General features: G+C 36.5%; 1 protein-coding gene across 7 annotated transcripts in view; it reads left to right on the top strand.

Moving 5' to 3' along the window:
• PCNX4 (pecanex 4) overlaps window positions 1–26,039 on the top strand; it is a 98,097-nt gene that overhangs the window by 20,112 nt on the left and 51,946 nt on the right. For 6 of the 7 annotated variants that reach the window (XM_064374903.1, XM_064374901.1, XM_064374897.1 and 3 more), the window contains exons 2-10: window positions 4,319–5,060; window positions 6,750–6,929; window positions 7,023–7,510; window positions 7,773–7,873; window positions 7,995–8,114; window positions 13,020–13,383; window positions 16,573–16,676; window positions 20,545–21,578; window positions 21,944–22,130. In XM_064374903.1, the coding sequence (XP_064230973.1) occupies window positions 4,366–5,060; window positions 6,750–6,929; window positions 7,023–7,510; window positions 7,773–7,873; window positions 7,995–8,114; window positions 13,020–13,383; window positions 16,573–16,676; window positions 20,545–21,578; window positions 21,944–22,130 (3,273 nt within the window). In that variant the 5' untranslated portion in view covers window positions 4,319–4,365. The remainder of the gene's footprint in view (window positions 1–4,318; window positions 5,061–6,749; window positions 6,930–7,022; window positions 7,511–7,772; window positions 7,874–7,994; window positions 8,115–13,019; window positions 13,384–16,572; window positions 16,677–20,544; window positions 21,579–21,943; window positions 22,131–26,039) is intronic. The other variant, XM_064374899.1, reaches the window with a different exon arrangement.

Below are 26,039 nucleotides of genomic sequence, written 5' to 3' on the forward strand. Positions count from 1 at the left end.
ATAATACAATGAATTTTAAAAAAAGCTTTACTAAACAAAAATCAATCGCTACAACTTCTAAAAAAATTTTGTTGAACTTAGAAAACTACATATTTAATCCAAAAACATGGCTACTTTTTGTTTTTTTGTTTAACAGATTTTTAATGTGGTGTTATATATATGTCTGAGTTACATACAGTTTTAGTAGCTAAGATTTCCCTCCCAGTACATTGCCAAATTGATCTCTGTTTCTTACTCTTCTGAGTAATGCTTAAGAAATATGACTGAGATTCCAAATAAAGCAACATTTCTGTGGCTATTTTGTCGGCTCACTTTCAGAGTCGTACATGGAGAAAGCATATGGCTTAAATCAGTGTTGTGATGTCATGTTTAAACATCAAGTTCTCTTTTCAAATCCCTTAAGTTTTTTTCCTGTCTTGAGCCATTTTTTTATTTGAATATTGTAGAGATGTAGAACTAATGCATTAGTTCTTCTGGGAATTAATAGTCTTTCAGAACTATGTGCCAAATTCTCACTTGGGGCGTACCTTTTAGTAATTGTGAATTTGTTTTCTATGCTGTCTTCCTCTGAGCCCTCCAAACTGTTTCAACCTCTGCCTCTTACCCAGTTCCAAAGTCACTTCCATGTTTTTGCACATCTTTACAGCAGCACCCCTCTCCTAGTACCAATTTGCTGGCAGAAGGTAGAAGGTGAAAAGCATGTCTTACATGGCAGCAGGCAAGAGACAGTAAGAACCAAGCAAAAGGGTTTCCCCTTATAAAACCATCAGATCTCGTGAGACTTATTCACTGCCACAAGAACAGTATGGGGGAAACCACCCCCATGATTCAATTATTTCCCACCAGGTCCTTCCTACAACACATGGGAATTATGGGAGCTACAATTCAAGATGAGATTTGGGTGGGGAAACAGCCAAACCATATCAGCTCCTATGCCAAATAGCATATTATTAATAGAGAAAATAAATAAATCTGAAAAGATAAAATATAAAGAGGTGAACAATACAAGAAGTTACTGTGAGAAATGCCCTATACTAATACATGTTACAAGGTAAGTATAGGTTGAGTGTCCTTTATCCAAATTCCTTGAGACCAGAAGTATTTTGGATTTGGGTTTTTTTTTTCCAGATTTTGGAATATTTGCATTATGCCAGTTATGCATGCCAAATCCAAAAATCAGAAATGCTCTAATGAGCATCTCCTTTGAGCATCATGTTGGCACTTAAAAAGTTTAGCTGGCCAGGCACAGTGGCTCATGCCTGTAATCCCACCACTTCAGGAGGCTGAGGCAGGTGGATCACCTGAGGTCAGGAGTTTGAGACCAGCTTGGCCAACATAGAGAAACCTCATCTCTACTAAAAATAGAAAAATTAGCCAGGCATGTTGGCGTGCACCTGTGATCTCAGCTACTCAGGAGGCTGAGGCAGGAGAATTGCTTGAACCTGGGAGGCAGAGTTTGCAAATGAGCCGAGGTTGCAACATTGCACTTCAACGTGGGCGACAGAGCAAGACTTCATCTCAAAAAAAAAAAGTTTCAGCTTTTGGAGGATTTGGGATTTCAGATTTGTGACGCACACCTTGTAGTATGTAGAACAAGCAGTGGTTTTAGAATACAGAGAGAAGAGATATTCAGCTAGACTAAACTGCTCTGCAAAATTTTCAGAAATGTCTTAAAAGTTGCTTAAAGTCACTAATTTGGGAAGGGAGGAGAGGACATCATCCTAGGCAAAGGAGAGACGTGAATTTAGTGGAAGAAGAACACGGAATGTATTTACGGGGTGTGATGTTGAGAGTTCTGGAGGACATCTGGTAATTTGAAGAGATGTTAAATGTTACACATAAAATACAGCTTAGTTAATATTCCTTCTGAAACTTTTTATGCATATGCAAACTGTATAAAACCTTCTGTATACACAGGTATGTGTACTCTTTATTTTGGATACAAATGGAATCAGTAGTATGTTTATTTTACTTTTCAGTATATCATGGGCATTTTTGCATGTTTCTACAATAATAACACTTCAGATATTCCACTATTTGGAATATGATCACAGATTATTTCATCAAATGGATGAAAACATTTAAACAAAACTTTACAAAAGACCCAGAAATACTAAAAGGGAAATGAATAGGAATACTAACATGCAGTTAGATAATCTGGTTTATAAAGTATCTTTACTTTCCCAAGAAGCCACACTACCTTGTTTCTGAGTTATCTCAGTAGAGCTAGAAGGGCTAACTTTTGCCTAACTTTTTGGAGAAATTTCAGGCACATCCAGATTCTTCAAAACCCAGACCATCCATCCAAGTTCATTTTCCTGTTTGATGGCATCTTCCATAGATAACTGATATCAGAATGCTTATTCCCTCCCACAGGAGTGTGACCTTTCTTACTCCTTGGTTTCTATAAGACAATTATAGTGGAATATCATACAGTGACATCAGTGCAGGAGACAAGCTTGTACAGAGGGGAAGGAGGAACTCTCTCCATTCCCTAAGATTGACCCTGTAGATCACTGAGGTTCGATTTGGCCCTGTAGTTGTTAGTTTGTGAGTACAGTCATTCCTTGGTATCTGTGAAAGTTAAGTTCTAGGACCTCCCTCAGATACCAAAATCCAAGGATGTTCATGTCTCTGATATAAAATGGTATAGTATATGCATATAACCTATGCACTTCCTTGCTGTACTTTAAATCATCCCTAGATTACTTATAATACCTAATACTATGTAAATGCTATGTAAATAACTATACTTTATTATTTAGGGAATAATAATGGGAAAAAACGGTACATGTTCAGTACAGATACAGTTATTTTCCTGATTGTTTTCTGTCTGTGGTTGGTTGAATCCACGGATGCAGAACTCACAGATACGAAAGGGCTAGCTGTACTTGCAGGGCTGTCGTGTGAGTAAAAGCTGTGATTCGTTCTGTGCACAACTAAGACCAATGATTGGAAGATGTAAAAAGATAGATGTTTACAATTTTTAAAACTTCATAAAAAACTTCATAGCAGTATAACAAAGAGGTGATCTAACGTACTAATTCTTTTTTTTTTTTTTTTTTTTTTTTTTTTTTTTTTTTTTTTTTTTTTGAGACGGAGTTTCGCTCTTGTTACCCAGGCTGGAGTGCAATGGCGCAATCTCGGCTCACCGCAACCTCCGCCTCCTGGGTTCAGGCAATTCTCCTGCCTCAGCCTCCTGAGTAGCTGGGATTACAGGCACGCGCCACCATGCCCAGCTAATTTTTTGTATTAGTAGAGACGGGGTTTCACCATGTTGACCAGGATGGTCTCGATCTCTTGACCTCGTGATCCACCCGCCTCGGCCTCCCAAAGTGCTGGGATTACAGGCTTGAGCCACCGCGCCCGGCCAAACGTACTAATTCTTAAAGGTGACTCCCAAACTTTTCATGCTGCCCCAAATCTCTCTCCAGAATTGATACTGGTTAGGTAGAATTGACTAGAGGAAAGACTATTTTTAAACTGACTGGAAGAAAGACTATTTTAAGATGGTTTTAAATTTTATTTTTCCCTTCTAGCCTAACATGATCCACCAAAGTAATACTTCGCTAGCTGGTTTTGTGTAGGGTAATTATTTTTCAGAATAAGCTTCAAGGAATAAGGAAGAGTTGAACTGAAGAGAACCTCTGTTATTTGATATTTAAATTTATATGGCTCTTAAATAAAAGTAACCTAAATTGATTTGAATTGAAAGTACTGGCAGTTTGGACTTACCATTGACTTCAGAATTTAAATATGTGAATTAAAGTCTAATTCCAAATACTAAATTATAAGTTAAAAAAGAATGTGATTTTTTTTAAATGAAAAATAAGACTGAGCACAGTGGCTCATGCTTGTAATCCCAGCACTTTGCAAAGTCAGGCAGGAGGATCACTCGAACCCAGATACTCAAGACCAGCCTGGGTAATATGGCAAAACCCCATCTCTACAAAAAATAAAAAATTAACAAGGCATTGGGGAATGTGCCTATAGTCCCAGCTACTCAGGAGGCAGAGGTGGGAGATCACTTGAGCTTGGGAGGTTGAAGCTGCAGTGAGCTGTGATCACAACAGTTTACTCCAGCTTGGCTGACAGAGTGAGACTGTCTCTCAAAAAAAATAACTGAACATATTTATTTTGTTTATAAAAACTAACAACTTAGCATCAAGTATGTGTCAGGAAGAGGTCTGAGAAGTGCAGTTATAAATCCTACCCTTGAAGGAAGTAAGGCGATGAAATAAAAGTGTGAGGTTTTTCCTCACAGGTTTTAAGTATGACATTTTCAAACAGTGACTTTTTTTTAATTTTTATTTTTTAGAAACTGCTGCGTTACAGAAAAGCATGTGACTTTCAGAATAATCCCAAATGATGATGAGTCCAGATGTGCCTCTACTGAACGATTACAAGCAGGACTTCTTTCTGAAGCGCTTTCCACAGACTGTTCTTGGAGGCCCTCGATTCAAATTAGGCTATTGTGCCCCTCCTTACATATATGTTAATCAAATTATTCTCTTTCTAATGCCATGGGTTTGGGGTGGAGTAGGAACACTTTTGTACCAGTTAGGCATCCTGAAAGATTATTATACAGCAGCACTTTCAGGTGGATTAATGCTTTTTACTGCATTTGTCATCCAGTTCACAAGTTTATATGCCAGAAGCAAATCAGCAACAATAGAAAGAATACTAACCACGGATATCTTAGCAGAGGAGGATGAGCATGAATTTACAAGTTGTGCTGGTGCTGAGACTGTCAGATTTCTCATTCCTGGCAAGAAATATATACCCAATACAGTTTTTCATTCTGTTCTTGCTGGATTAGTATGTGGTCTTGGAACATGGTATCTGCTCCCAAATAGAATAACCTTGCTGTATGGCAGTATAGGAGGCACTACTCTACTATTCTTCTTTGGATGGATGACATTATGTATAGGAGAATATTCATTAATTGTAAACACAGCTACGGAGACTGCGACTTTTCAAACAGAGGATACTTACGAAATTACTCCTCTTATGAGACCTCTTTATATTTTTTTCTTTGTTTCTGTGGATCTGGCACACAGGTAAAAACCTACCAAATATTTTGTAACTTGCTTTGTTTTTAAGAATACAGCGTAAGAGAGCTTTCCTTTTGGTATTAAAAAAAATGAATCTATCAATTAAAAATCATCAAACCATGGGTGACAGGTTATTTTGATAATTCTTTTAGGATTGATCTCTGTAAAACATATTAAAGCAATAGCTAAAACTTATTGAAGAGTTTTTTTTAAAACCTTCTTGAGATAAAGAAGGAACTTTTCAATTTTGTGTTTCACTTTAAATAAGGAGCTTTGGGTTGCTGAAACCTGTGTAAGGAGATGGAACTTTTCTGTGGGGAGAAAAGGAAGAATTTAAAATGTATACACATAAATATTATATACAGATCAAGTGAATTGAAGACAAGTAGAAAATTTATTTCTAATTTTGTGATAGCAACAATAGAAGTAATACTGATTTTTTAAAATGAACTTGTTACAGAAGAAAAGTAGAAAATAGTTTTTTTTTTAAAAAACATAATTGTCCACAAAATTGTTTGATAGTTTCTTTTACTTGCCTTTTCAGGTTTGACTTTTCTATCTCTGTTTCTGTAGATTGCAGCTTTCTTTTCCTAGGTTAGTGTCCAGGTAGAAATGTTCAGGCATGTTATGGACTGAATATTTGTGTCTCTCCAGAATTTATATATTGCAGTCTTAAACCCTAATATGATGGTATTTGGAGATGAGGCCTTTGGCAGGTAATTAGGTCATGAAGGCAGGTCCCTGCTATGAAGGGACTAATCCCCTTAAGAGTCACCAGAGAGCTTGATCTCTCCCTCTCTGTGTCATGTAAGGACACAGCAATAAGGTGGCCACCTGCAAACCAAAAAAGAGAGCTCTCATCATAGCCTGACTATACTGGCAGCCTGATCTTGGACTTCCAGCCTTCAGAACTGTGAGAAAATAAATTTCTGTTGTTTAAGCTACTCAGCCTATGGTGTTTTGTTATGGCAGCCCACACCAATTAAGATTTTGCTACTAAGAAGTGGGATGCCTTTGTAACAAATACCTAAAAATGTGGAAATGGCTTTATGTAATGGGTAGAGGCTGAAAGAGATTGTTTTGTTCTTTTGTTTTGTTTTGTTTTGTTTTAGATGGAGTCTCGCTCTGTCGCCCAGGCGAGAGTGCAGTAGCACAATCTTGGCTCACTGCAACCTCCGCCTCTCGGCTTCAAGTGATTCTCGTCCCTGAGCCTCCTGAGTAGCTGGAATTACAGACATGTACCACCATGCCCAGCTAATTTTAAATTGTAAAATCTTAAACTCTGAAGAATCATTCGTAGAATTTCATTCAATATAGTAGTTTAGACATTTAAGGGAGAAATATTTTTGCTCTGGCCTCAGTTGTTCAGTTTTACAAATTCCTGTATTCAATTTTCTTGCTATTCGATGATGGCTTTTAATTATTTCCTCCTCCTTTGCACATTTGAATTCACATATTGTCTAAATGCTAAGCTTGTACACAATTGAGTAGGGGTAGTTGCTGATATAGAAGGACAGTTGTCACAATTTATCTGTAATGATCATTTGTAAGTTGCGATTAAGACTTTTCTGTGTTGAGGGTGTGTGTGGGGTTTTTTTTGTTTGTTTTGGAAGGGAGTGTGTTATTTTGTGTTTTGCTTTTCTTTAAAAGACTCTTCTATGTATTTTGTGTGATTTAAATGTTCTTTTTTTATAGGTTTATGGTAAATATACCAGCTCTAGAACAAGTGAATCAGATTTTACACATCTTGTTTGTATTTTTACCCTTTCTGTGGGCACTTGGGACTCTGCCCCCTCCCGATGCACTTTTCTTATGGGCAATGGAGCAGGTTTTAGAGTTCGGCCTTGGAGGCTCATCTATGTCAACCCACCTACGGTATTCATTTTAAAATATTGATGTTATGTGTAACATATTCTTAAAGAACATTTTTCTTTTCAAGTAAATCTTTTTTCTTTTTTTCCTCTGCAGGTTATTAGTAATGTTCATCATGTCTGCTGGAACAGCTATAACATCATATTTCATTCCAAGCACTGTTGGTGTGGTTCTCTTCATGACTGGATTTGGTTTCCTGCTGAGTCTGAACTTAAGTGACATAGGTCACAAAATTGGAACCAAATCTAAGGATTTATCCAGCAGTCCAGGAAAACATTTTATATGGAAGGAGTGCCTTTTCTACATCATTATATTAGTCTTGGCTCTTTTAGAAACTAGTTTGCTTCATCACTTTGCTGGCTTCTCACAGATTTCCAAAAGCAGTTCCCAGGCTATTGTGAGCTATGGTTTGATGATATTACTTATAATACTGTGGATACTTAGGGAAATTCAAAACCTGTATATCTTTGGAATTTTCCGAAATCCTTTTTATCCGAAGGATGTTCAAATTTTGACTGTGTTCTTAGAGAAGCAAACCAGGCTCATGAAGATTGGTATTGTCAGACGGATTTTGCTAACTTTAGGTAGGAAGATAAAGTCTGTTAACCTTGTGTTATAAATCATATCCAGCAAGTATTCAAAAATATTGCTGAATTCCCATATTTGTGCAGTATTATACCACATATAAATGTTTGTTCTTTTATGTTTTGGTTTTTTGTTTGTTAGCTTTTTTAGTTCATTGCTTAAATATGCTTATGAAAATGTATATTTGCCAAAATAAAATATGGTAGAAGGAGCTATTTTGCCTTAATTAAATTTCTCTCTTTTTGTTTTGTTTTGTTTTAGTATCACCTTTTGCTATGATAGCATTTCTTTCATTGGACAGTTCCTTACAAGGGCTCCACTCAGTGTCTGTCTCTATTGGATTCACAAGAGCTTTTAGAATGGTAATCCTAATATGTGTTTAATAGTAATTTCCTACTGCTAAGTTTTCTTGTAATTTTGCTTAATAGTTTGCATAGATTATCTAATTCTACCTGATGAAAGTGGATAATTTGTATACCGCAGGTATGGCAGAATACAGAAAATGCTTTAATAGAGACAGTTATTGTATCAGCAGTACACTTGATCTCCAGTGCAGACATATGGTGGAACAGAAGCCTGGATACAGGAATCAGACTCTTACTGGTAAATGTATTTTTTAACAGCTTTAGTGAAATATATTTCACATACTGTAATATTTATCCATTTAGTGGTGTATATTCAGTTTTGTAGTCATCACCACAATTTAATTTTAGAACACTTTCAACATCCCATAAAGAAACCTCAATTGTTATTCCCCATTTCCATCTCATCTACTGCCCACTCTAGTCCCAGCAGCCACTAATCTACTTTCTGTCTTTATAGCTTTGTGTATTTTAGATATTTCACATGAATGAAATTCTGCAGCATGTGATCTTTTGCATTTGGCTTTCACTTTTATGTTTTCAAGATTCATTTATGTAACAACATGTATCAGTACAGTCATGCATTGCATAAGGACGCTTCATTCAATGACAGACCATATATACAATGGTGGTTTCATAAGATTATAATTCAGATGAAAAATTCCTATCACTAAGGACGCTTCATTCAATGACAGACCATATATACAACGGTGGTTTCATAAGATTATAATTCAGATGAAAAATTCCTATCACTAAGGACGCTTCATTCAATGACAGACCATATATACAACGGTGGTTTCATAAGATTATAATTCAGATGAAAAATTCCTATCACCTAGTGGCATAGCCCTTGTAGCATAGCACATTACTCATGTGTTTGTGGTGATGCTGGTGTAAACAAACCTACTGGGCTGCCAGTTATATAAAAGTATAGCACATACAGTTGTGCACAGTATGTAATACTTGACAATAAGCAACTACTGGTTTATGTATTTACTGTGCTTCTTATCATTATTTTAGAGCATATTCCTACATATTAAAAAATAAAAGCTGTAAAACAGCCTCAGGCAGGTCCTTCAGGAGGTATTCCAGAAGAAGGCATTGTTATCATAGGAGATGACAGCTCCATGTATGTTACTGCCCTTGAAGACCTTCCAGTAGAACAAGATGTGGAGGTGGAAGACAGTGATATTGATGATCTGACCCTCTATATGCCTAGACTGATGTGTGTTTTTGTATCTTCATTTTTGACAAAGTTTTAAAAGTTAAAAATTTTTAAATAGAAAAAAGCTTATATAATAGGGATACAAAGAAAAAATTTTGAACAGCTGTACAATGTGTTTTAAGCTAAGTGTCATTACAAAAGAGTCAAAAAGTAAAGAAAGTTTATAAAATAAGAAAGTTATAGTAAGATAAGGTTAATTTATTATTGAAGAATGAAAAATATTTTGAAAATAAATTTAGAGTAACCTAAGAGTACAGTGTTTTTAAAATCTACAGTAGTGTATAGTAATGTCCTAGGACTTCACATTCATTCACCACTCACTCACTAACTTAGAGCAGCTTCTAGTCCTGCAAGCCCCATTCATAGTAAGTGCCCTATTCAAGTGTACCATTTTTTATCTTTTATAATGTATATTTTTACTGTACAGTTTCAATGTTTAGGTACAAAACTACTTACGATTATGTTACAGTTGCCTACAGTATTCAGTACTGTAACATTCAGGACAGGTTTGTAGGCTATGAGCAATAGGCTATACCATATACCCTAGTATGTAGTAGGTTATACCACCTAGGTCTGTGTATGTATGCTCTATGATACTCACTCAATGATCATTCTCATTATTTGTGAACATATGTTTTTGTTTATCTTGGGTATACATACCTAGGACTGGAATTTCTGGTTGTATAGGAACTCCATGTTTAATGCTTCAAGATACTACAAAACACATTTCTTAGAACATATCCTGTCTGATCAGGTGCTGTGGCTCATGCCTGTAATCCCAGCACTTTGGGAGGCCAAGGCAGGTGGATCACTTGAGGTTGGGGAGGTAAAGACCAGCCTGACCAACATAGAGAAACCCCATCTCTAAAAATACAAAATTAGCCGGCCGTGGTGGTGCATGCCTGTTATTCCAGCTACTCAGGTGGCTGAGGCAGGAGAATCACTTGAACCTAGGAGGTGGAAGTTGTGGTGAGCCGAGATCACACCATTGTACTCCAGCCCTGGCAACAAGAGCAAAACTCCATCTCAAAAAAAAAGAACACATCCTTGTCATTAAGTGATGCATAACTGTACTTTTTATTACCAAATACGATTCCATTTTATAGATATACTACATTTGGTTAATACATTAGTTGATTTATCAGATGTTTCCACCTTTTGACTATTAAAAAGAATATTGCTGTGAACATCTGTGTACAAGTTTATTTGTGAATGTGTGTTTTCATTTATCTTGGGCACATGTACCTAGAACTGGAATTTCTGGTTGTATAGGAACTCCTTGTTTAGTGCTTCAGTGTACTACAAAACTGTTTCCAGAGGAGCTGCACCATTTTACATTCCCATCAGCAATGTATGAGGATTCCAGTTTCTCCACATCCTCACCAGCACTTGTTACTATCTGACATTTTCATTACGGCCATACTAATGAATGTGAACTGCCACCTTGTTATTTTGATTTGCATTTCTCTGATCAATATTTTATGTGTTTTGGGTCATTTGTTTATTTGTTTTGAGAAGTGTCTATTCCAATCCTTTGCCCATTTTAATTTGGGTTATTTATCTTTCTGTTGTTGAGCTGTGACAGTTCTTTATGTATTCTAGATAAAAGTCTCTTGACAATGAACAATTTTTCTCCTATTTTCAACCTATTCTGTAGGTTATCTTTCACTTTCTGCATAGTATCATTTGAAGAACAAAAGTTTAATGAAGTTTAATATATGTTTCCTTTGTCACCTTTGTTTTTGATGTCATATCTCACAAACACTGCTTACTCCAAGGTCATGAAAATTTACTTTGTTTTCTACTAAAACTTTTATAGTTTTAGCACTTACATAGAGTCTGATCTACTTTGAGTTAATTTTTGGATATGATGTGAGGTAGGGCTCCAAAGTTACTCTTTGGCACATGAAAGTCCGGTAGCCCTACCACCATTTATTTAAATGATTCTTGTGCCTGCAGTGAATTTCTTAGCACCCTTCTCAAAAATCAGATGACTGGAAATGTTAGAGTTTATTTCTGGACTACTCTGAGTTCTCTTTCATTCATTTATGTGTCTGTCTTCATGCCAGCACCGCACTCGCTTAGTTACACTAGGTTGTAGTAGAGTTCGAAGTTGGGATGTGTGAGTCCTCCAACTTTGTCCTTCTTTTTCAAGATTGTTTCGACTCTTAGGACCCTTGCATTGTCATCATCTATTTGGATAGTTTGCCATCTTTAAAATATTCTTCCAATCCATGAACATGAGATGTCTTTCCATTTTTTTAGATCTTCTTTGATTTATTTCAACAATGTTTTGTAGTTTTCAGTATATAAGTCTTAGACTTCTTAATTTTATTCCTAAGTATTTTATTCTTTTGGATGATATTATAGATGGAAGTCTTCTTAATTTCATGTTTTGGCTTATTATCAGAGTATGAAATACACTTGATTTTTAAAATATTAAACCTATGTCCTGGAGTCTCACTGAACTCCCTTATTCTAATAGATTTTTAGTGGGTTCTTAGGATATTCTATGTATAAGATCAGGTCATCTGCAATTAAGAGATAGTTTTACTTCTCTTCTGTCTAGGCTAAATGCTTTTCATTTCTTTTTCTTGCCTAATTGCAATGGAAATAACTCCAGCATAATGTTGAACAGAAGGAATAGGAATGGACATCTTATGACGAAAGCATTCCATCTTTCTCCATTAAGTATGATGTCAGTCTTTTACCATTGAATGTGGTATCAGCTAAGGATTTTTTCATGGATGCTTTTATCAGGTTGAAGAAGTTCCCTTCTATTACTAGGTAAATCAAGCTTGTCCAAACTGTGGCCCACCGGCTGCATGTGGCCCAAGATGGCTTTGAATGTGGCCCAACAGAAATTTATAAACTTTATTAAAACATTATGAGGTAGAGGGTTTTTGCAATTTTTTTTTTCTTTTAGCTCATCAGATATCATTAATGCTAATGTATTTTATGTGTGGCCCAAGACAATTCTTCCAGTGTGGTTCAGGGAAGCCAAAAGATTGGACACCTCTGAGATAAATTTTTTTTTATCATGAACGGTATTGAATTTTGTCGAATGCTTTTTCTGTGTCTGTTGAAATAGTCATGTGGTTTTAGTCCTTTATTAATGCGGTATAATATGTTGATTGATTTTTGGTTGTTAAACCAACCTTATATTCCTGGAATAAATCCCACTCAGCCGTAATGTGTAGTCCTTTTTATATGTTGCAGAATTTGGTGGGCTACTATATTGTCTGTCATCTATATTTATAAAATTGTATATTTATCTAGTTTTCTTTCCTTGTGTATCATTGCCTGGTTTAGGTATCAGGGTAGCACTGATCCTATAAAATGAGTTAGGAAGTGTTCCATACTATTCTATTTTCTGGTAGAAGTTGGTGAAGAATAGGTATTGATTATTTGTAAATGTTCTATAGTATTCAACATGTATCTGAAATTGTTTTGTGGTATGTAGTATTTTGTAGTATTGAAGCCATCTGAGCCTCAGCTTCTCTCTGTTGGTAGTTTTAAAATTATTCAGTCTCTTTACTTTTTGTTGATTATTCAGATTTTTTATTTCTTCTTAAGCCAGTTTTAGTAATTTGTGTCTTTCTAGGAACTTGTCAATTTCTGCATTATCTAATTTATGGCCTACAACGGTCAACCTTAAAGCATAGTTGGTACACTGTCAGTTTTCTTTAGTGTTACTGTTTTCTTTTTGTTTGCTTTTTTTTTTAAGAAAGTCCAAACTTAAGAATGTAGTCTCATTTATCGTGAGATTGGAGAAAAATTAACAAAGAATCAAAGGATAAGATCTATTTCTTAAAAAATATTGGAGCAGAATAAAATTACTGTATAGTCTTTCTTATGAGATCTTGAAAATTCATGAAAAGTCTTTAAGGATAAATAAAAATAATTTTTACATTTCTGCAGGTTGGTATCATACGTGATCGTTTGATTCAGTTCATCTCTAAATTGCAGTTTGCCGTGACTGTTCTTTTGACATCATGGACAGAGGAAAAACAACGTCGAAAAAGAACTACCACCTTATGTATACTCAACATTGTCTTTTCTCCATTCGTCTTGGTCATCATAGTTTTTTCTACACTGCTCTCTTCTCCCTTACTCCCCCTTTTCACCCTTCCTCTGTTCTTGGTGGGGTTTCCCCGACCTATTCAGAGTTGGCCAGGAGCAGCAGGCACCACAGCGTGTGTGTGTGCGGATACAGTGTACTACTACCAAATGGTCCCCAGGTTGACTGCTGTGCTGCAGACTGCAATGGCAGCTGGAAGTTTAGGTAAGTAAATGGGTTGTGCTCAAGAATTTCTCACTAATGTATTTAAAGTACAAAAAAAAAAACCAGGAAAACAATCTTTTTATCCAACTATAATATAGCATAACAACCATACACTTTGATGTGTAGGCAGAACGACTAAATATGAAATTAGAAGTTTATCTCCTGATCCTTATTTTCATCTGAATTAAGTTATAAAATAAAAATACTTAGGAAAGTTTTTCTTTTTTTTTTTTTTTTTTTGAGACGGAGTTCCGCTCGTTACCCAGGCTGGAGTGCAATGGCGCGATCTCGGCTCACCGCAACCTCCGCCTCCTGGGTTCAGGCAATTCTCCTGCCTCAGCCTCCTGAGTAGCTGGGATTACAGGCACGCGCCACCGTGCCCAGCTAATTTTTTGTATTTTTAGTAGAGACGGGGTTTCACCATGTTGACCAGGATGGTCTCGATCTCCTGACCTCGTGATCCACCCGCCTTGGCCTCCCAAAGAGGAAAGTTTTTCTTAAGGTTATTTGATAATTTTTTAAATGCATTTTTTTGAATAAATTCAGATTGCATTTGCACCATTGAAACATGGAAACACCTTTCTTCCAGGATTGCCATGAATTTTTTTTTTTTGTGCATGAGAATTTTCAGTTCTGCCCAGGCCGACCTTGAACACATAGCCTTGCCTCCTCATGCGCCAGGACAACTGGCCTGAGCAACCGCGGCTCATGATTTCCATGAATTTATAATGAGTTCATGTCAAGTAGATGTAATAGCTTACATTCATAAAGTTTAGTGAAAACTAGCTTTACATAATACCAACTTGAGGAGCAGAAGGGAGTTTTGTTTATACCTTACTAGTTATGGAGAGTTAAGCAGTCTGACAAGATAACTGGGCAAGATAACATAAAAATTTTGGTCAGTGATCAGTAGGAAAGGTAGCCTCCCAAAGTGAAGTGCTATGCAGTTATTAGCAAGAAAATAGATTTTTGATGACAGTGAACTAATCTTACGAGTTTTAATGCTTTTGTCAAACACTAACTAAATTTTAAGTATATTATACTTCTCAAGGTTGATTTTAGATAAAGTATAAGTTTTTGACACTAGTGTGTCATCTTCTACCATGTGCTTTAGCCCCTGAAACTTGTTTTTAAAATGACAGATTACTTTCTGATAAACTCATTCTAGGTAGAGTAGCAATTTAAGATTATAATTTTAATAAAACACAGGGTTGAACTTTCCTAATTTATATGTGAGATGATTTATGAGACAAAATTATCTTTGTAGTACAAATTTTTTATGAATAATCATTTTTCTTATAGAAAATAGTCTATTACTTTTATCCAGTGCTATTAATTTTCATTATGTAATGCTATTCTTTTTAAAACACCTGTGGGGTTAAACTCCCATCAGAAATAGTATTTACCTAAAAATTATACTTTATTATCAAACCAAATACACTCAATCACGAAGTATATTATAAAGTAGTTTCTGATGAGGGGAGAAAAAAAGCAATGAGATAATATTTCACATACATTGAAGTGGCAAAAATGTGAACAGTTTGACACTACAAAGTATTGGCTAGGACCTGGGGAACAAGAACTTTCAAACCTTGCTATAAGGAATTTGTACAACCACTCTGAAGAGTTAATTGGTAGTCTGTAGTAAAGATGTACATATCCCATGGCTCAGGGATTCCAATTTTAGATTCCATGATTTGGTAATTCCAATTGTAGAGAAATTCTAGTGCATGTGTTTTGGAGGTCCTCAAGACTACCCCAGGTTTGATGATTCACTAGGAGGACTCACAGCTAAGATTTATTACAGCAAGCGGATGCAGAGCAAAATCAGCAAAGGGAGAAATCACAAGGAGTAAAAGAGACCAGGTGCAAGTCTCTAGCAGTCACACGGAGTCACACAGAATGTGTTTAATCCCCTGGCAACAAGTTGTGATGTGCAACATGCTGACTGCCAGAGAAGCTCGTTTGAGACAATGCCCAGGGCTTTTGTTGCAGGTTGGTCATGCAGGCACTTTCTGCCTGGCATGTACCAATACTCCAGAATCCCAAAAAGAGAGCAGGTGTTCAGGATATATTGTATTGTTTGTACAGTTAGACACATGAGAGACTCTTACCAGCTAGGGGGTTCCCAGATGCCAGCTGAGTACCAACCATATAAGCAGGCCTTTCGAAGAACAGCGGTCAGTTCTGGTATGTTAACACTGTTCTGAACCACATGTTGTACAAGCAGACTTACACAAAGATACTTTCTGTAACATTAGTTACGATAGTGAAAAGCTGGAAACATCTGAAAAGTTTATCAATGAGGAAATGAATACTCAAATTCAGTTACATTGATACAGTATATTTTCAACAGCAGTTACAATAAATAAATTTTAGCTGTTTGCCGTCGATGTGGGCAAATCTCAGAGATAAAAGTATTTAGAGAAAGTCGGGCACCGTGGCTCATGCCTGTAATCCCAGCAGTTTGAGAGGCCAAGGCAGGCAGATCACTTGAGGTTGAGAGTTTGAGACCAGCCTGACCAACATGGAGAAACCCCCTCTCTAAAATACAAAAAAAAAAAAAAAGCCAGACATGGTGGTGCACACCTGTAATCCCAGCTACTCAGGAGGCTGAGGCAGGAGAATTGCTTGAACCCAGGAATCGGAGGTTGTGGTGAGCTGAGATCGTGCCATTGCACTCGAACCTGGGCAAGAAGAGCAAAACTCCATCTCAAAAAAAAAAAAAAAAAAAAGTAGAGAAAAACTAAATTTAAAAAGTATTTGTACAGTGTGGTAGCATTTTATGTACATTTTGTAAGCCACAAAACACTTTTATATGCATATACATAAAAATGTCAAAAATATTTTAAGTCATGACTGTGAAGTTGACTTCTATAAACTCAATACTTTTCCTAATATAATTAACATGTATTTAAGATTTTATACAATTTCTAATGTGTTTTTCTAGAAAATCCTTGAATTTTTATGTATTATCACCTGTAGATTGTCTCTTTCAACTGCTCTTGTAAAGAGTTAACTTAATGCCTACTGATACACAGTGAATAGTTATTTCTGTTCTCGACCTAAGGAGAGAGTAGGAGTTGTGAATCAGTTCTAGATGTGTTTTCAGTTTTGAAGACATACGGCAAAATAAAAGAAACTTGAAAAATTATTTTCTTTTTTTTTTTCTTTTCTGATTTGTTGTAGGTCTCCTCCTACCTGGATCTCATTACTTGGGCCATTTTGAGGATCGTTTAATATGGATAATAATTCTGGAATGTGGCTATACTTACTGCTGTATTAACATTAAGGTCGGTGTGCATTTAAAACATCTCTAGTATATTTTATAGTAAATCTGTAAAATTTTACCTGTTCACATCAAACACTCAATTTGAAAGAAGAATACCTTTTCAATTACCTGTGAAAATACTTAGGGATTTTTAAAGTATATTTCAATAAGCACCTGTTGATAAAATGGACTAATTTTATAATAGAGCATGGTAACAAAATATACCTGCTACCTTTTCTTCCAGTCCTATTCTTGTTATCTCTGTCTAGTTAAGCATCTCAAAAGTGTGAATCAGTAATGTTTTTTAACTCCCATATCATTAAACGTTCTCAACTTAATAAAAACTGTCTTCTGATCCTACCTGCTATACCCTATTTCTTTCCTTCCTTGAAGAGCAAAATTGCCTTATTAGAGCTACTTATAATCGTATCTCCAATTTAATTTTTTCCATTCTATCTTCAATTTACTCTAGGTTTTTGACCCTGCTACTCTACCCAACCTGCTCTCGTCAGGGTCTCTAGTGACTGACACCTTGCTAATTCCAGTGAACAACTCTCAGAAGCAGTCTTATTTGAACCATCAGCAGCATTTTACACAGTTGTTCTCTTTTCGTCACCTGTTTCATGGGTTACTTCTTGACAGTCTACTTTGTGATTCCTTCACTTTTCTTTGACCTTTTAACAGTGGAGTGTCTTAGAGCTTAGCAGTCCTTGGTGACAAATCTGTCCTTCTGGTTGCTCAGACCAAAAATACTGGAGTCATGTTTGGCTCCTTTTTTACTTGTATACCCCCACACCCAGTCCAACAAGAAATTTTATTGGCTCCGCCTTTAAACCATATTGTGTAATCCATCTCTTTTTCTTTTTTTTTTTTGAGACGGAGTTTCGCTCTTGTTACCCAGGCTGGAGTGCAATGGCGCTATCTCGGCTCACCGCAACCTCCGCCTCCTGGGTTCAGGCAATTCTCCTGCCTCAGCCTCCTGAGTAGCTGGGATTACAGGCGTGCGCCACCATGCCCAGCTAATTTTTTGTATTTTTAGTAGAGACGGGGTTTCACCATGTTGACCAGGATGGTCTCGATCTCTTGACCTAATGATCCACCCGCCTCGGCCTCCCAAAGTGCTGGGATTACAGGCATGAGCCACCGCGCCCGGCCTGTAATCCATCTCTTTTTACCACCTTGGTCCCAGCCACCTTGATCCTTTACCTGAATAATGGAAATAGCCTCCTAATTGGTCACCCTGCTTCCACCTATGTGCCCCTACAGTATACTGTCAACCAGAATGATCTTTAAGATCTGAGTCAAATCATGTCACTTCTGTACTGAAAACCCTACAGTGGATCTCTTCTTTCATTCAGAGTAAAAGCCAGGCTCTAAATGGCCAGGCTTCCTATTCCCTCTTTGGCCTTCTCTATTACTTTAAACTTCTCACCCTATTCCAGCCTACTGGCTCTTCCCTCTGCCTGAAACACTCTCCTTTCAGATAAGCATCTGACTCCCTATTTCACCAATTTCAGGTCTTTGCTCAAATGTCATCTCTTCAATGAGATCTCCTATGGCCATCATATTTAAAATTATACTCCCACTCTTATCCCAGCACTCCCAATCCCCCTTGCCTTGCTTTACTTTTTCCTTATTTTTATAGTACTTATACCTTCTCACAAACTATGTAATTTACTTACTAGTTTCACAGTTGATTACCCATGTCCCTCACTTTATAAGTATCACAAGCACAGGGATCTCTTGTTTTTATTCAGGAATACAGTGCTTGGCACAGAATAGGCCTTTAACAAATGTTTTTTTAAATGAATAGTGGATTTTTTGTACTAGCACAGATGGGAAAAAATTGCTAGTAACTATAAAGCTGTCTCTTTAGTCCAGTGGTCCTCAAAATGCAGTGCCCGGACTAGTAGTAGTAATATTTCCTGAGAACTTGTTAGAAGTGCAAATTCTTGAGGGCTACCCTGAACCTACTAAGTTAGAAACTCTCGGGGTAGGCTCAGCAATCTGTATTTCAAAGAGTGCTCCAAGTGATGCTGACTCGCCTACCGATTGAGAACCTCTGCTCTGGTCTAACCTGTACAAGAAGGCAAACAATATTGAGGACATTTTGATTACTTAATTTTATTATATTTTAAAATGATATGGTTTAATAATATTTAAAAATGTTGATTGATCTTTGTGCTCTGTGACATACATGGTTTTAAAATATACTTTTTGAGTTACTCGGGAGGCTGAGGCAGGAGAATCTCTTGAACCCAGGAGGCAGAGGTTGCAACGAGCTGAGTTCGTGCCACTGCACTCCAGCCTGGTGACATAGCAAGACTCCATCTCAAAAAACAAAACCAAAAAACCCCTACTTTTTGGTGATACTCTTTTCTGTTTGTCTTTTTTTTTTGACACAAGTTGGGTTAGGCCATGCCACCTACTAACAATTATATTAATAGTTTAAAGTTTACAAAATATATGCAACCTTCACAACCATATGCACTAGGATTATTTTCTTTTGAAACTAATCCTAAAAAGGAATCTCAGGGAGGGTAGGTTGTGACGTTGGTCACATCGGGGTCACCACCTGTGGGTGTCTGTCCTGCAGACCCTGATTCTGCGACATGAATAAATATACTCAAACACAGAGTATAGTGAACAAGTGGACTAGGGAGTCACACGCTTGCCACAGAGCGAGATCACAACTATATGACACCCACTGGTTCTCCTTCCTCACATTTATTCAGTATAGATTTAACAGCAAAGGCTTTGAGTAAACACACTTGTGGATAATTAACATGGTTAAGAGAGTAGTTCGTAGAAAGTTAAAGCTCAGGTACCATTGCCCAGAGCAACCACCATTAAAGGATAATCTCCCTGCTTGACCTCCCATATAGAGGGCCATCTGGCTCAAAGGTTAATGAGTAAACAAGCTAGTTAGAGTAGAGACAAAAGAATGTGGGGATTTATTTAATTATTTAACTAAAGGGACAAGGCTGCCTTCAGCTGAGTAATAAAAACCTTTTGGCCTTCCAAAAGGGTTTTTGACTATATTCTATAACTTTCCTTTAATATTTCTGCCACCATCCTGAGTGAACCCCAACAGCTGGTGACCTGCTCAAGTTGTGTGCCAGCACCTGGTAGAGCCATGACTTAAAAACAAGTTCTGTACTGATAGCTTTGTAAAAATATATAAATAAGCAATAGCAATAGGTATTGTATTAGTAAATAGTGACCTGATACATCCTCTTTAAGTGATTCCTTCTAAGGAGGTAATCAAAATGTGTTTAAAATTTATAAAAGGACATATTGATAATGTTCACTCAGTGTATATTTGTTGCATACCCACTGTGTACCAGATACTGGTTTAGGCATAATGATACAGCAGTAAGCAAGGTAATCAAAGAAGTAAATCTGCATTATAATGTTATCATAAATCTGGAACAGTATAATGATAAATTCTGGCACATCCATACAATTGAATAATGCTGTTGGTCTCATAAAGTGGGATGGAAATGATATAATACTACTGCATATACTGTATAACTCTAATTTTGCTTTTTTCAGCTTTTTGCAGAATTATAATTTAAAAGTTTTTACTGTGTGGTTCACTCTTGAATATGGATGTAGTCTTTTAAAATTATAATCATACCTAATAAATTTGCTGAGTTTCTATTAGAATTTCATATTTTCAAAAATATAGTAGCATTATTTTTAATCTCTATCCAGTATCAAATGTGTTAAGTGCCATTAAGTTTAAGTCAGGATGTTGCTCTTGAGTTAAATTGTTTTCATTATGTTCCATATTTTGTGATGAGAATCTATGGGCATTTACAAGACTATTTGCTGTATTCTATGTAATATATGATTATAAACTTCAGTACTTTTTATTTCTTCTGTAGGGGTTAGAATTGCAGGAAACATCCTGCCATACTGCAGAAGCTCGCAGAGTTGATGAAGTTTTTGAAGATGCTTTTGAGCAAGAATACATAAGAGTACGTTCTCTTAATAAGCACTTTGGAAATGTCTTGACACCCTGTACTGTTTTGCCTGTGAAATTATATTCTGATGCCAGGAATGTTCTATCAGGCATAATTGATTCTCATGAAAACTTAAAAGAATTTAAAGATGACCTCGTTAAAGTACTTGTGTGGATACTTGTTCAGTACTGCTCCAAAAGGCCTGGCATGAAAGAGAGTGTTCACGACACTGAAAATAAAGGGAAAGCACCTCTAATCTTGCCTGCTTTGAATACTTCACTGCCTCCCGAATCCCCAGAAGACATAGATAGTTTAAATTCAGAAACTTTTGATGACTGGTCTGATGATAATATTTTTGATGATGAGCCAACTATCAGAAAAGTAATAGAAGAAAAACATCAGTTGAAAGATTTGCCAGGTACAAATTTGTTTATCCCAGGATCAGTAGAATCACAGAGGGTTAATGATCATTCTACACGCACAGTTCCTGAAAATGATCTTTACAAAGCAGTTCTTTTAGGATACCCCGCTGTTGACAAAGGAAAACAAGAAGATATGCCATATATTCCTCTCATGGAGTTCAGTTGTTCACATTCTCACTTAGTATGCTTACCGGCAGAGTGGAGAACTAGCTGTATGCCTAATTCCAAAATAAAGGAGATGAGCTCGTTATTTCCAGAAGACTGGTATCAATTTGTTTTAAGGCAGTTGGAATGTTTTCATTCAGAAGAAAAGCCTTCAAATGTACTAGAAGAAATTGCAAAGGACAAAGTTTTAAAAGAATTTTATGTTCATACAGTAATGACTTGTTATTTTAGTTTATTTGGAATAGACAATATGACTCCTCGTCCTGGTCATATATTGAGAGTTTACAGTGGTGTTTTGCCTTGGTCTGTTGCTTTGGACTGGCTCACAGAAAAGCCAGAACTGTTTCAACTAGCACTGAAAGCATTCAGGTAATCTATTTTGATCATATACAAGTTGTAACATTGGCAGAAAAATGTTGATTTTTCTAAATCACCTATAAGAAAATAGTCCTTCATTTCTATTTTTTAAAGTTTACTTTCTTCAAAATGAAAAAATATATGTAGTGTGATTTATATCAAGAGTACACTTCAATTTGTACTTACTTTGGTTTTGTTTATGTGGATAACCTTTTTTATTATGGCTCACTGGATTTCTTCACGTGAACTGCATCATTTCTCCCTCCACTTTTTATGATTTCCATTCAATGTCTTTAAAATATTGATTTAACAAAATCTATTTGATCTATAAAGTTGACAACAAATACTCTAAAATTATTTGCTTCTTCATTTTTTAGGTATACTCTGAAACTAATGATTGATAAAGCAAGTTTAGGCCCAATAGAAGACTTTAGAGAACTGATTGACTACCTTGAAGAATATGAACGTGACTGGTACATTGGTTTGGTATCTGAGGAAAAGTGGAAGGAGGCAGTTTTACAAGAAAAGCCATACTTGTTTTCTCTAGGGTATGATTCTAATATGGTAAGTTTAAAAAATTTTTCAACATTTTCACACACTAACCTTAAAGAATGGAAATCAGTTATAAAATATTTGAACTAAGTGATACATGATGTAACATTCTAGCTGTGATATATTAGTTATAGTTTTAAGGCACTTGTAATCATGACTTTATGGCTAAGCTATATGAACTCTAGAATAGCTGGTTTCTCTACCTTTTCCAACTGAAGAGGAGCCAATGAAAAATGATGTATAGCCGTAGTGCAACACCTGACCTATAAGAGAGCCGAGTATGTGTAGTATGCTATAATACAACATATTTTATTAAATGAATTGTATTCCTATGTTCAAGTGTATGAATTATCACTTGGATTTGACTACTAGAAAAATATATTTGTAAATGACAAAGTATTTTGTTTACATTTATACTGTATTGAAGCAAACCTAACCCGTGAAAATCCAGAGACTTAAAATAGGGGATGACTCTTTAAGATTTAGTACTTGTCCTTATCGTATTTAAAATGTCATCAAGTGAACACAATATGAAAGTGTCAAGTTATGAGCTTATTATGGGTTCTTCTGTCTTGCATTATGTTTTGAGGAGCTCTACAAATGCACTCTCCAATGAAACTGATGAAATTTTTTTTTAAATATCCATTTAAAGTCTTAGAAAGCCACCTAAGAGCATACAGCAAACGAACACACATTTATTCAAAAAAAATCTGCTAAAACCCAGTGAGAATAGCAAGAGACTGCAGTATTTGAACCAAGACCTACCCTAGCACTTATGGGATGAATGCTTTATCTTGGGTGTGGTGCTGCTGAAAATACTGGGGCCTTGATCTCTCTTTCCCACTCATAATGTGGAGGTTCAGTGCTGGGCGAGGCAAGCTGGGAAGACCTAAGGCTACTCTCCTTCCCTCCACCAAGTGCTTATCTCCAAAAGCAGAAGTGTCACTCAAGAGAGAAGCATGCTATTGCCCCATCCCTCACATCCAGAAGTCTGGCTCAGAGATTTTGCCCAGTGGGAGAAGCAAATTATTAACAAAAAAGTTCTGAATCTCTGAGGAACTGATTCATCTGCAACAGAGTGTAGACATATTGAAGCCCAAAATGGTCTTAAAAACAGTGGAGGACTTGCTGTTTCATGATAGTGTCAAAAAGAGGAAAGAACAAAAACAGTGGAGGCTGTGGTGAAAAGTAATTTTTAGGAGACTGGTAGGTTCATTAAACTGAACTGTAAATTGGCTAGATTATTTCAGGGGAAGAAACAGCAAAGAGCCTTCCTGGGATCAGAACAAATCTCAAACACTGACATCAAAGCTATTCCTTTGAAGAAGTTCACATTTAATTGGATCAGTCTGTGGAGCAATTTATGCCCCAGGTCATTGTTAAAAACATAGAGTAACCAGATGGCAATCAGTGGAGCTTAACAGCTGGATATGAACACTTAACAAGATAGCCCTGACAAAACCATCCCAAGGTAACTGTGCATTCACAGTTTGACTGTACTCTATGAGAGGCCATATCTGAGACTTCACACTGGGCAGGGGATGGTAGGGAGTAGACAGGGATTGACTTCACTACAGTAAGCCAGCCAGTCACAAACAGGTACATAATAATAACAAGCCCTGGAGTTAGGAATGAAGAAGACCAGCACCCAAAATTTCTACAGTGTTGCCTGGAATATCCAATTTTCAACAAAAAATTGAGACATGGAAAGAAATGAGAAAGTATAACCCATACACCAGGGGAAAAAAAGCAGACAACCAGGCTTGTCTGTGAGAGGGAAGAGATGTCAGATTTAACAAAGATTTCATGGTAGTCATTATAAATATGTTCAGAGAACCAAAGGAAACCATAGTTGATAGTATGGTGAAACCAAAGGACATACGGTGACAATCTCACATCAAATAGAGAATGTATGTAGAAATAGAAATTATAAAAAAGAACCAAATGAAAAATTCACTAGAGGGGCTTGACAGTAGGTTTGAGCTCACACACGAAAGAATTAGTGAACTTGAAGATTCTAGATCAATAGAGATGCAATCCAAAGAAGAGAAAAGAGTTAATAAACTATTCAGGACATAGGCATAGGTAAGGACTTCATGACTAAAACACCAAAAGCAATGGCAACAAAAGCCAAAATGGACAAATGGGATTTAATTAAACTTCAGAGCTTCTGTACAGCAAAAGAAACAATCATTAGAGTGAACCAGCAACCAACAGAATGGGAAAAAATTTTTGCAATCTACCCATCTGACAAAGGGCTAATATCCAGAATCTACAAACAACTAAAACAGATTTACAAGAAAATAACAAACCCATTCAAAAGTGGATGAAGGGTATGAACAGACTTTTCAAAAGAAGACATATATGAGTCCAACAGACATGAAAAAATGTTCATCATCACTGGTCATTAGAGAAATGCAAATCAAAACCACATCGAGATACCATTTCACACCAGTTAGAATGGTGAACGTTAAAAAATCTGGAGGCAACAGATGCTGGAGAGGATGTGGAGAAATAGGAAAACTTTTACACTGTTGGTGGGAGTGTAAACTAGTTCAACCATTGTGGAAGACAGTGTGGTGATTCTTCAAGGATCTAGAAATAGAAATTCCATTTGACCCAGCAATCCCATTACTGGGTATATACCCAAAGGATTATATATCATTCTATTATAAAGACACATGCACATGTATGTTATTTGCAGCACTGTTTTTAATAGCAAAGACCTGGAACCAACCCAAATTCCCATCTATGATAGACTGGACAAAGAAAATGTGGCACATAGCAATACTATGCAGCCATAAAAAATGATGACTTCATGTCCTTTGTAGGGACATGGGTGAATCTGGAAACCATCATGCTCAGCAAACCGACACAAGAACAGAAGATCAAACACCGCATGTTCTCACTCATAGGCAGGTGTTGAACAATAAGAACGTGTGGACACAGGGAGGGGAGCATCACACACTGGGGTCAGTTGATGGGGCTAGGGGAGGGACAGTGGAGGGTGGGGAGGGTAGGGAGGGATAACATGGGGGGAAATGCCAGATATAAATTATGGTGGGATGGAGGCAGTAAACCACTTTGCCATGTATGTACCTATGCAGCAATCCTGCATGATCTGCACATGTACCCCAGAACCTAAAGTACAATTAAAAAAAAAAAAGGAAGAGAGCTTCAGAGAAATGTGGGACACCATTAAGTACTCCAGCATATACTTAATACCAGAAGGAGAAGGGAGAGAGAGGGAGAAGGGAGAGAGAGAGAAAAGAGAGAAAAAAATTATTTGATGAAATAATGGCTGAAACTTCTTAAATATATTGTAAAACATTAATCCACACATCCAGGAACTTAAGTGAACTTTAGAATAAATGCAAAGAGATCCACAAGCAAATATATCATAGTAAAAATACTGAAATCAAAGACTAGGAGAAAACCTTGAAAGCACCAAGCAAAATCTACTTGTACATTTTAAGGAAAGTCTGATAAAATTCACAGCTGACTTGTCATCAGAAACAATGGAGACCAGAAGCATGGAATGACATATTCAGAGTGCCCCCTAAAAAACTCACAAAACAAAAAGCTTAACCAAGTGCCCTATATCTGGCAAAGTGATCTTTCAAAAATGAAAGAAAATAAATCCCCAGATAAACAAAAACAGAAGTTGTTGCTACCAAACCCACCTAACAAGAAATACTAGAGTTCTTCAGGCTGAAAGCAAGTGACCACAGACAATAATTCAAATAACACACAAAAACAAAGAGCACTAGTAAAGGTAACTGTGTAATTATAAAAAACAGTTAAAAGGCATATTTCTTCTCTTAACTGATTTGAAAAGCAATTCTACAAAACAATATGTATTCATGTATTGTTGGGCCTATAACATATAGGAATGTAATTTGTTAGTAATTGCACAAAGGA

Source organism: Aotus nancymaae, unplaced genomic scaffold, assembly GCF_030222135.1.
Source record: "Aotus nancymaae isolate 86718 unplaced genomic scaffold, 86718_ANA_hifiasm-v0.15.2.pri h1tg000011l, whole genome shotgun sequence".
Lineage (NCBI taxonomy): Eukaryota > Metazoa > Chordata > Mammalia > Primates > Aotidae > Aotus > Aotus nancymaae.